General features: G+C 28.6%; 1 protein-coding gene across 1 annotated transcript; it reads left to right on the plus strand.

The window, feature by feature from the left end:
- LOC100818368 (transcription factor RADIALIS) lies at positions 1-1,273 on the plus strand. Its single transcript, XM_003521068.5, has 2 exons — positions 1-465; positions 981-1,273. Exons 1-2 carry the CDS (start codon positions 203-205, stop codon positions 1,009-1,011), a joined length of 294 nt encoding a protein of 97 aa, XP_003521116.1. The 5' UTR covers positions 1-202; the 3' UTR covers positions 1,012-1,273.
- The last annotated feature ends 12,198 nt before the right edge of the window (positions 1,274-13,471 follow it).

The following is a 13,471-nucleotide window of genomic DNA, read 5'->3' on the forward strand; positions in this document are numbered from 1 at the left end:
TATAAAAGGAGCAGGCATTGCTACCTCCCAACACATCAACTCTTCCTTGAGTCTGATCACTATATACACACTACTCTTCAGCCTTTTCATATTTCATAACACCCCTTTGCTACCAAACCAATTCAGTGATCTTTTTGCTTTGCTCTTTCCTGAGTTTGAAAACCTTAGAACCATTTCAGTACACAACACTTTCTGTTCCTTAATGGCATCCAGTTCAATCTCAGCCTCTGGCTCATGGAGTGTTAAGGACAACAAGGCCTTTGAAAAGGCTTTAGCTGTTTATGACAAGGACACTCCTGACCGTTGGTACAATGTTGCTCATGCTGTTGGTGGCAAAACTCCAGAGGAAGTGAAAAGGCACTACGAACTCCTTGTTCAGGATGTTAAGCATATTGAGTCTGGACGTGTGCCATTCCCAAATTACAAGAAAACTACTTCAGGGTCAACTGATCAGGAGGAAAAAAGGTATCATTCCCTTTATACGTTTGTGTTTGTTTGATCCGTATAAGAATAGAAGGTAGATATTAAGAAAAGTTTATAACAACGCACCTTACTTAACCATCTGAGTTAGATCTTTAATCTTATACATTAATAGTGTCATATTCCTACATGTTGCTTTTCAAACAATGCTGCTATCTCTGCACAGAATAATCTTTTTTTCCACAAGAAAGCAGAAGTTTATGCAATAGTTAAAATTAAGCAAATGCTAACCAACCAGTTTCCTTGGAGTAATAGTTAAGGAAGTAGAATTAAAGAGCAAGTTTTTATTTTTTATTATTAAAATATGTAAAAATACGTTCTCTTATGATTTCAAAATATACTCTCACATTATTTTTAATAAAACATTTCTGCTTTTAACTCTTTCCATACCGGGCGCTCCTAACTGATTAGTAAGACCCTTAAAATTATGCCTAACAACTATGCACCCGACAAATTTATTTGATCTTCAAGACTCTAATATTTGATTTTCTTTCTTTCAGGCTGAGGAATTTGAATTTGAACCTCCAGTGACCCCCCTCAAGAACAACAAATTGATTTTCTAATTTTCATATCAACCAACATCATTAATTTCCAGCATCCCTGGTAGTACTACGTGGTGTTATGTCACACATAATTGCTAGTGCAATAGCATCTTAGGCTATATTAGTCATCATAAGAATCATATGTCCCGTGATTCCATCTGGTACTTTCTTGTCGTTGAAGCTTCCTCTTGAAAGGGTCAACGACCGTTTCAGTTCCTCATCGTCCTAAATAAATTTATAATTTTATAATATGCTTAATTTATTATCATAACGCTTTTTTTTTTTATTTGTAGGCAACTTTATTATCATAACGTATATCAGTTAACTTATTCTTGAATAACACAGAGCAATTAGTTCCCTAGAGGAATCTAATCCCAGTGATGAATAATCAGTAACTGCTGGCAAAATATATTTTTTTGGTGAAACTGGCAAAATAATTAATTATCAAGAAAAAGAGACACGTAAACCTTTTTACTAGCATGCCATTTATAAGTCACTGTGCTGATTTTGATTTTTCCATAATAGGAACATTATTATAGAACTGGAATTACTCATACATGTTCTCTATGAAACCATAGCCATTAGAACCCAAAATGATCAAAGAGGCGGGAAAATTTGCTTTAAATTAAGGGCTAAGCTTAAAAATAAAAACTTGATTAGTAACCAAAGTTTCTCATTTCTTTTGGACAACAAAGTTCTGCAGTAACATGAATTCTTTTTCTTTTTTTAAACAAAAAACATGAATTCTTTTTTTAAGACAGTGGTTTTATAGTAAGTACTGCACACCTTGTAGACGCAATCATTGCCTTCTATAATGCTTAATAGTGGACTAAAAATGACATGGAGAGGAAAGAAATAATAAAGTACCAGACAAGATAAAGAGAAAAAAGTAGGAAAAAAATTCTCTCTACTTATTTATATGGATAAAAATAGTAGAAATAAATACATTATATAAAAAAGTTATATTAATTAAAGAAGTAAATTTAACTTAATAGAAATTATACTTTTCATTATTTTTCTTAATTAACATAAAATTATTATTATTCAAAAACATAAACAAAAAAAGATTGATTCTCTCCATTGCATGTCCCATTTAGGAAAAAATATATATTTGGAACCCACAGCATCATTTCCTTCATACTTTTTTATCTCAAAAATTGAAATTTGATATTTCTATATATCTAAATGTCATTATAATAATGCCAGAAATATGAAGTAGAAGAAGAAGAAAAAAGAATAATGATGTTTTATGCATATATTATTAATAATAAGAACGTTGTTTTATGCTGATGTTTTCAAAAAATTAAAAATATAATACATCTTGATTTATTGAGTTACAGAAAAATCCAAAGTTTTTCGTATTAATAATAATAATAATAATAATAAAAGTTGAATTAAAATTTATGATAGAATGACGAAATTTGAAGAGATGTCATATTCCAATACATTTTAAACTCTTGTGTTTAAATTTTATTGGGTCACTTAAACATAAAAATCTATTATTGCATGGCATCAAATTTATCAATAAAGAATGAAAAGGCCCTTTTAATTTCCCTGTCTTTTTTTTTTTGGTAGATTAGAAGTTGTGTTGAAGTGGTTGTCTCTATCTGAGATTATAAACCTCTTAATATGTTATTTCTTTGTTTTGTTTTTGAGTATATTAATTAATATGCTGTTCTCGGATTAGTATTATAGCCGTACGCTCCAAACGCCGTGACCCTCTATTATGTATTTCACTGCTCAAGTGCTCATAGATGTTATAAAATCATTCACGTGATTATACGTACTGCTGTGTTCATAAAACATTTAACTTTTTTTTACAGAAATAAATTAAAATACATTATTTTCTTCCGTAGATTAAGGCTTACGCATAATTAAGCAGAAACAAATCGCAAAAGTTGTAATTATAGTAATTATATATAGATTAGAGATAGGGTTATCCGGTCGGACAGGTTAAAGCGAAGAAAATCGAACTCTATTAAGATGCCATAGCCCTAGGTCGGTTAGTTCAACAACCTCTGCCTTGACACTATATAATGTTAATGGTCGCTTAAACAGGGAACAATTATTTTCTTTTTTTTATTGTTATTGCAATTGCACAAAACTTTGGTAAGGGAGGGAGAGGATAGGTGCAGGGAGATGGGGAACCGGCACGAGTGCTGCTACAACTTTGACAAGCATACACAATTATACAAATAACATAAAATGAAAGTTGAAGTATTATTTTCTTATGTAATATTTGACACTTTATATACTTTTTACTTATTAGACAAAACATAAAGTAAATTTAAATCAACAACGATTAAGAACTCAAATAAAGATGACAACATGAAAATAAAACTAATAAAAGGAGGTTTTGATTCTGAAGGATCTAGATTATGGAAAAACATTGTGAGAAACATTGATAATGAATTAATGTTGGGGTTTAATTTCATTAAACCATTCTCTCATGCATACACAAGCTATTAACCAATGTTTATCATTCTTTTATTATCACCAACTCATAAAAATGCTCAATCCCTAACTCCTTATAAGAAGAGCCCAAGTCCCTTAACTAAACTATCAATTCCTTGCATAGCTTAGCCAAGTTACTTGCTTTAAGAAAAGAAGTCAAAGATGACTAATGGGTCTTACTCTATTTCTAGCAATAATACCCATTAGGTGCTCTTCTCTGGTTCATAGTTCAAATACATTTTCCAATCACATTTAAACCATAAAATCAAACAAATGAGTGATCAAGCCAAAACAAACATTAAGCAAAAAGGAAAATACTTAACGGTGAATAATAAACATCTATTAATAACTCAATAGAAATACATGAGTTTGAGTTTAGTTACATCAAATCCCAACAAGGGAGAGATTAACCACTCATGGGTGAGAGGAGCAACAAAAATGATAGAGAAGAGATGAAGGTGGAAAATGGAGGAAGGAAAGTCTCACACAACTGCACACCAACCAAAACCTAGGTTTCAAGAGAATGTTTTCTTCTCTTGCAAAAACCCCATTTAATGCTTTGTTTTCTATCCAAAAAGTGTCAGCGTGACATTTCTGGCCTGGTGAGCACAACTTCTTGTTAGACACACGACATCTTAGAAACTATGATAACTACTAACTCTCTTTGGCTCGACGCACACCTTTATGTGTGGCTAGGCCATAATTAAAAATATTTTCTTTTTGACTTTGAATCATCCTCTTTTAATAGTACGCTTCAAAACCTTTACTTAAAACATAGGAAAACATAAAAATTGACTTTAAAATCTAAACATACTATTATTCTTTATATAGAATTCATCCTTTATATTATTCTTGTGGGGGCATTATGTAAATGAGGCCAAGCTTCATTTTATAATATGGTAAGAATAATTATATGTATAAGATTAATGGTGAGGGGGATGAAAAATAATAAATATGAGAAATTTCTATTTCTCATAAATATAATATATATATATATATATATATATATATATATATATATAGAGAGAGAGAGAGAGAGAGAGAGAGAGAGAGAGAGAGATGAATGAAGAGGCATATTCTTTTACTCTTTAAAAATAAGGGGACTAATGAAGTTGTGAAAAATTCCAATTCTCATTCTCATTTCATCGGTTAAAAAAATCCTTTGAGATAGAGAACGTGAGAGATTTCTTATATGCCCACTATAACAAAAAGAAAGTCTTATAAAGATGATTTTTTTTTAACACTTTTTATGATGATTTTTAATCGTCTTTAAATCTATTCTCGTGAAAAGTATATTTTTTATGACGATTTTTAAATCGTCTTAGAATGTTAATTTTTACATTAGTTTTTTTAAAAATCATCTTACAATGTGTTATTTTTTGTTTAAAAATATTCAAAAATGTGAGAATTTAAAGAAGATTTTTCTAAAAAAACATCTTGAAAAATATACATTCTAAGACAGTTTTTTTAAAATCATCTTAAAATATACATTTTGTAAGACTATTTTTTTTGCACATATCTCTTAATATCATGCACAATAGAATTTCATTTTGCCATTGTGCACGATAGCTGGGTTTTTCTAAATTTTCAATCCTACAAACTCATGCTAGCTACAAGTCAAGCAGCAAGTGAGGAAGAGTCTAGCATTCCCCCATTGTTTTAAAGCATAGTTCGACTAATTACAAATAACAAAGAATTTGTGCTTCTTCAATAACAACTATAATATTTATCATGTATAAACTAATAAGCTTAAGAAATCCACAAACAGAAACAAAAACAGAAACTTAAACATGACCACAATCAGAATCATCAATGTAGTTCATGTTCAAAGTTGAGCCACAACTAAAGGCCAATAAAATTCAGCAAAACAAACACCGAATTTGTTAGATTTTAAACAACGAATTGGGTTCGTATATTTCTAAGCACAAACAAACTAGTACAAATCTGGCTAAATTGCATCAAGTTTTCTAAAAGGCTATTAGACAATGCATATAATCATTATTGGCCTAGGCTTATAATTATACAATAAATATGAACCTAGTAGCCAACTTTAAAAAATGACACTCTTCTTAAAGTTGCAGTCTACAATTGAAATCAACATCCATGTATAATGAAGATTATTTTTAACTTCATTAGAAAATGAGGAAATAAAAAATTCACCTCACAAATGAAACTGCTAATGTACATAAATATAGCAGATCTACAAAAATGAAATGAAAGCATGAGTATGTTGCTGCATATACCCTCAAGAATGAACAGGTAATATAGCCTAGTGTCATGAATAAACAATTAATCACCCAAAAGACCTAGAAGGAGAACATATCAGATGGAAATTAAGCCATGTACCTTTCAACAACCCAATTCATGCCATAAGTTACTATCTCATGTAATCTCCCGAAGCTATCATTAGTTCATTACCAAACTATTTAATTTCATTGACATGTTTCCAGCTTCCAGATTTCATGTAACAAAGATTTTAAAAGCCTTATAATATAAAAAAGCCAAGATTGTGAATAATAAAAAAAAGGGTACAATTCAATAGTTTTGTAAAACTAAAGTTGTAACAAGTACAACACCATAATACTTCAATTTTGAAACATGAAACCATACATATGACTTAAAACAACACTAACATTCTCTCATTATAATATGTGGAACCTCAATGAGGCATAACATATTCTTACGGTAAGAAATAATTAAAAAGAAATTACTTCTATATATTGCTAGAAAACCAAAATCATGATTCCTCTAAACCCAAGCTTTCAAACCATTTTATATCCTATTTAATTCAAATCATTAAAACGTATCTTTGTTATCCATTTTATTAAAATGAAAAGCATCTTTCAAATATGAATGCATTAGGCTAAGACAAATCATCCCCATTTTCATTGCATGAGTTGGAAATCATCGTAGCACCCATCTCAAATAAATTAGTTTGTAAAGCACTATTTCTTCCTACTTAGTCTAACCAAAATTAATTAAAATTAATAGATTTGTTTGGGTTTAACTCCATAAAACAAAAATGAAGACTCTAAAAATAGAGTTGGAGTCCTATATTACAAATTGAGACTATGTGATTCGTTAGTTCATTTTAAGAACCAAATATTTCACAAAAATAATCTTCTATGTTCAACCCACTCATACACTACAATTATTCAATTATTCCCTTAAAATTCAGCTATTAACAACCAAGAGCTGGCCATAGTAGCAGAAGTGGATATATACCAATAGGGGAGGATAACCAAAACCATTCAAAAACAAAGAAACATAATATGTAGCTTTATCATGTATTAGGATCACATTCGGGTAACATTGAAAGAACAAAGTTTTTGAGTGACAAACTCCTAAAAGCATCATGTAAAGGCCATAGAATCAACGAGTATCCCATAAATAAATAAAAGTCACCATATTCATGCACAATTACACATTAAAATTAATAAAATTTTGTCCATCCCGACATCCATACAACAAGATAACAAAGAAAAATCCAGTTGAAGTCTTTCATAAACCTAAGTCCTTTAAACCAAATCATATTGCATTAAATCAGGAGATCCAACTTTCAAGCTATTAATCCAGTCAAGATTTTATATTCCTTTTTTTTTTAATTCAAATTGAGCTATCTATCTCAATCATTAAATCTACAAAGTTCCGGAAATGAAAAATTCATCATCCCTAAAGAACACAGAATAATACATATAGACACATGCAAGACATTACACAAAACTAATATTCAAACTAAACAATAAAACAGGAATAACACTAATGAGAGTGATTAAAAAAATATACAAATTCAAGGTCATGATAACTCTGATTCTGTGTATAGGGAAGCCCAAATGCATGAAGAATAAAAGACACTCATTACTTGGCGCTTAGTTAACTTTCTGCTAGCAATACTTTTCCTTCGGGCCATGTCAAGTGTCAACTAATTCTTCTTTGCTTATGAGAAACTACCATCAAAATTTGTTTGGGAATCCACAACCCCACCACCTTTTTCTGCAAACCCCTAATTAAAAAGAGAGTATAATAAACACAAACAGTTTCTGGGCAAAAATGAAAGAAAAAGAGAGTCAAAAGAGTGTGAGAGCATTGGAAGAGGGAGGGTGAGGGTAAGAGAGTGCGAGATTGGAGGGAGAGTGAGAGAGGGCGACAGAAAAATTAAAATTAAAACTAGCATTTCTTAAGACTATTGTACTAAAACCGTTGTGGAAATCATTCTAAAATATTGTATGTGCACAATAGAAATTATTTTAAGACGATTTTGCTAAAATCATAAGATGATTTCTAGAAAATCCTCGTGAAATTATAGTTTCTAAGATGATTATTAAAAAATTGTCATGAAATTATTATTTTTATTTAAAAAAATGTTACCGTGTTATTTTTTACAATAATTTTTGCTCAACCGATGTTAAATTAAAAACACATTTGTGTAGTGTATATTAGTGAAAATTAAGAGGTAACCTTTTAAGAGGGTAGGATTATTTGAGAATTAGAAATATATTGTTTGGATTAGGACATTTCAAATAATATTCTAATTATAGTTACGACCAACTTAGGAAGTGTATTATGTTCTTAGAACTCGCTTCCCCTTTTCATATATGTACATCTTTCTGTTAGGTGTATCTTTTACATGTGGTTATATATTTTTTGAAAATCTTATGCAAAGTATTCATTTACATTTGATAACTGCTAAATATGAGTTATTTTGATAATAAAAATATATTAAAAATATCTTTAAAAATATTTATTTAGCAGTTATCTTTGATTTAAATATTAAGATTTGATATTTTTTTATTTATGGCTTGCAGATATGAAAAAGAGAGATTAAAAGAGAAAAAGATTGAGAAAATATCCAAAATATCAGAAAGTCTCAGAACAAATCCGAAAAATATCAAAAAAATATCACGGGGGAGATTTTTAGCATTAGGCCCAAGTCCACTCCAACAACAAAGAGAGTCAAGCCAAGGAGGAGAAACACCACATAACCCCCTCTAGTAGGGATTTCATTTACTCTCTTTCTTTCACCTCTCTTATCTCATTAGTTCTTATACCATATCCATTGTAAAGTTCTCAATGGTTATGAGTGGCTAAACCCCAAGTTAGGGCCTGACAGGCCTAAAAGCCAAGCAATGTATATGCAAATGTATTTTTTATTATATTATCTTTTATGCTTTTATCTTACATTATTCATCTTTATATTCTGTTAGGGGTTACACGCTCGGGAAAGGGTAATTTCTAAATAAGATTTAAGGAAGGTATACATGCATTGGTTTTAGAGGTTAGATGCTTGGAAGAGGGTAACTTTTAATAGAACAAAAAGAAAGGATTTCATAGGAAAGTCATTACTAGACATAGAATGATTATTTTATGCCCATGCATTCTTGCAAACATCTCATACTTGATGCATTTGTTTGAGTCTTTGCAAAGAAATTTGGGAGATAGATAAATAAAATAGGTTTATCATCATGAGAAATCAGGGACAAGTAAATGAATAGAATAGATGTGAGTAGAATAGAATCACCTCACCTAGCTTGATAAATAAAAATCATAAACTCATACATATTAGGTAAATGCTAGATCCCAACATTATAACGCTCTCATTTTATTTTATTTTTATCTTTTATTTATCTTATCTTATCTTTTCTTATTTTTATCTTAATCTTTTATTTTTCTTATCTTTTACTTTTATTTTCTTATTTTCTTCTTCTTCTATCTTTATCATCTTTTAATTTAAATATTTTATTTTCATCTTTAAATTTTTATCTTATCTACTATATTTTATTATCTTTATTTTAATTTTTTTATCAATTGTTTTTAAATTGGGTTTGTATTAATCTAAGTACAAATAAAATCCCCGTGAATTCGACACTCGAATTTCTAAGTACTTTACTATTTATGACAGATTTGATACACTAACATTGTAGGGTTGAAAATACTTTAGGTAACATGACAGTATTTACACCATTGGTATATTTGCATGTTGATTGTTTAGAACTTTATTAATTATTATGCAAGCTATTATCATCAAATTAGTTATCATACTTGCACCGGTCTCTTTAGGTGTTAATTATTAGTTATCATATTTGCACCGGTCTCTTTAGGTGTTAATTAGTAAGGATTATGTTCACGCATCAATATCTTTCAATAATTTTTTTTTTTGGTAAATTTTAAGAGAGTCAAAATTTTTTTTATAGTAATATAATACACTTAAAAAAATTGGAGGTGGCCTTGGCCACTCCAAGTCACCCTTGGCTCTACCATTGTGTGAGTGCGAATATTTATATACCAATCCACTAACATATATCTTTGTAAAATTCAGAAAACAAGAATACGTTCATTTTTTTTACCCCCCCCCCCCCCCCCCCCCCCCCCCCAAATAAACAAAAGAAACTATAAATTGTAAGCTTGTGCATGGCACATCCGACCATTGAACCTTGACTATTACTTCGTTGTTATCATATAAACTTGTATTAAGTATAAAAAAAAAAAACAAACTAAGACTGATGCTAAGCGTAATCAACATTATTACACCCTCACTATGAAACAAAAATTAATTTTCTAGAGTAAAGCTATTGATTAATGAACAAGGAGAATTTATCTATTAGTTCTCCAAGCCTTCTAAACCTTACAAAGCCGATTATATGAATTATTAACTTTACTTTTTAATTTTACAAATAATGTTGAATGATCCATCAACAATTAAAAATAAAATAGACCCTAACCATAAAAAAAAATTCAAGTGATGAAGTAAGTTTTATCAGTACACATTTTCAAAATATATTTGTCGATTTACATAGTACCCATTCAAAATTACTATAATCAGATAAATCATTTTTTTCTAGTTTAAATTATAAATGATGTTTTATTTTATTATTGTTTGTGTCCAATAATGATACATTGATTGATTATATGCCTACCATGTTTAACTTTTCATGTATATGATTAGAAATTGAATCATAATGAATTTGCTTAAATTCCCTCGTTATTTTAGTTTTTTTTTTTAGTGAAGTGCAAAAAACAACAACTATTTTATCTATAATAATATCTTATTTTAGTCACAAAATAATTGAAAGAAAAAAAATAAAACAACACAATTTTATAAAACAAAATTATTTAATATGAAATGATTAAGCTATAATAAAGAATTTAAGATATATAGTATTAAAAGGTATAAATTATTGTTTGTTGGGTGTTATGATATTATATTATTTATTTATTTACTAGTAGTAAATTTATATGCATTTTTACCTTCAAGCGTGTGAATCAACTATTATGCAAACATGTGTTTTGAAAACTGAACTGAATCATGGATTAAAAAACGGCAAATTTTCCCATCTGGGGTAGTTTTAGAAACTATTTCCCCAGATGGGGTCGTTTCTAAAATATTTGCAGCATGGGGCAGTTTTTTACGTGGAAACGGTTGCATGCAAGACCCAAACCGCCATTGTCAATGGCGAGTTTGGTGTCAGTGAGCAACCCGCCACAACCAGTGGCGATATGACCGTGCAGACCCTAAATCGCCAGTCCTAATGGCGATATGTGGAAGCCATAGGGAACCGCCAGTCAAACTGGCGAGTTCCATGGTACAGGCTACAGGAGGTTTTTGCAGGGGTGCAGGAGCAGCTTTTCAGAAAAGGGAGTTGCAACTGCCATTGGCGAGTTGCCTGCAAGTTGCAACTCCCATTGGCGGGTTGCACAAGAAGAAATAGCCATCACCAATGGCGATTTCTTGGCTATAAATACCAGTGCTCATGTTTTGAACTTGAACTCACGTTTTCAGCTTCAAATTAGAAATAAATCTTTCATTGCTCACGGCTTCAAATTAGAAATAAGTCTTCTTTCTTCTTTCATTGTATGCTGAGCTGTAGTTGTGTGTGCTCAGTGACTTAGAATTTTCTGAATACAGAAAGAGCCTTGAGTTTTGTGAGTGTGTAGGGATTTCTGTTTTAAATTTGTTTAGTTGAAGTTAAATATTTGAATTAGGTTTGTAATTTTGAAATTAATAATTTGTGTTATAATTTTTGTAACCTATATTTTTATAGCAGTTAGAAGGTATACTTTTTAGTAACTCTTTAATTAAATTAGTTTTAAATTTTTATTTCGTAATGTCCCATAAAATAATTTGTATTATTTATTTTTAAGTAATTTTTTGTAGCAGTTTCAATGTATAAATTTTATGAAATTTTTAATTAAATTAGTTTTATATTTTATATGATTGTTTGTGTGTATAAAATAGAAGAAATTTTTCATCAAAATTTTAATTGGTTTGAAATTTGGTTCTTGAGAGTTAAATTTGTGAATGAAGTTCGTAAATTTCTGTCAAATAAATTATATTATAAAATATTTTTGAAGTAATTTTTTAGACCAATTTGAAATTATAGTTGTTAATAATTTTTTAATTAAATTAATTTTATATTTTATATCCCTTGTTTGTGTGTATAAAAGAGAAGAAATATGTCATGATATTTATTTAAATAAAAAAAATTTGAGTCTTGAAAAAAGTTGGTAAATATGAAAAAAATTATATAACAGTCAAAATAATTGTAATTGATAATACATTTTTGTTATAATTTTATGTAAGTAATTATTTATAGAAGTAAATATGAAAAAAATTATATATAGGTAAAAAAAATTTGGTTCTTTAATTAGAAGTAGATTTTTGCTTTAAAGTAATTTTTTGAAGTAATTTTTTTATTTCTTAGTTTGCAGTAAAATAATTTATAACATAATTTTCTTGTAGTAATTTATAATTAAAACTAGATTTAAGCTTTAAGAAATTTTTTTTAAGTAATTTTTTTTATTTCTTAGTTTCCAGTAAAATAATTTGTATTTGTATTATAATTTTTTTAAAGTAATTTTTAATTAAAACTAGATTTTAGCTTTCAAGTTATTTTTTGTAAGTAATTTTTTTTTCTTAGTTTCCAGTAAAATGAATTGTATGATAAATTTTTTAAGTAATTTTTAATTAAAAGTGAATTTCAGCTTTCAAGTCATTTTTTTATTTGTTAGTTTGCAGTAAAATAATTTGTATTATAAATTTTTTAAGTAATTTTTAATTAAAACTACATTTCGACTTTCAAGTAATTTTTTTAAGTAATTTTTTTTATTTCTTAGTTTGCAGTAAAATAATTTGTATTATCATTTTTTTATATTTCTTACATTTTACTATTTTGAATTTATTATGAATAATTAATTAAAATATTGTTTTTGTAGGTACACGATGAATTCGGTTATAACAGTGTTGTTTTTGTAGGTACACGATGAATTCGGTTACATCTTACATTTTTATATTTCATTATTTCGAAGCAGAGGAATAATTTCCTCTGATATTTCTTCTTGTCCTTGATACATGGGTACAGCTCGTCTGATATGTAGTTTTCTGTCTGCTTCTCCATTCCAAACCTCTTCGGAAACATGTTTAGGTTTCAGCCATAAGACGTATCCTTCTATTGGACCAGACTTAATGTGTATACTAGATGAAGATGATGATGAAGATGCCATTGATGCTGTAAAGTTAAATATAATACAAAAAATTGACAACAAAAATTTTACATTAAAAAAATTAACAAATTTAATAGCTACACAAATTTAAATAAATGTTCTAAAATACTCTACATATAACAAAATTACAAATTTAATAGCTACACAAGTTAAAATAAATGACCAAATTAAAATACATAGATTTGTTACACGTACAAAAATTTAACACAAAAAAACATAAAATACTACCTAAAATAGTCTACAAATAAAAAAATTAAAAATTACATACCTACACAAATTTAAATAAATTACCAAATTCAAATACATAACAAAATTAAAAATTTAAACACGTACATAAATTGTACGCAAATAAACTTAAAATGCTACCTAAAATAGTCTACAAATAACAAAATTAAAAATTAAATAGCTACAAAAATTTAAATAAAGGACCAAATTAAAATACATAATAAAATTAAAAATTGTTACACGTACATAAGTTCTACACAAATAAACTTAAA

This window comes from Glycine max, chromosome 3 (assembly GCF_000004515.6).
Source record: "Glycine max cultivar Williams 82 chromosome 3, Glycine_max_v4.0, whole genome shotgun sequence".
Lineage (NCBI taxonomy): Eukaryota > Viridiplantae > Streptophyta > Magnoliopsida > Fabales > Fabaceae > Glycine > Glycine max.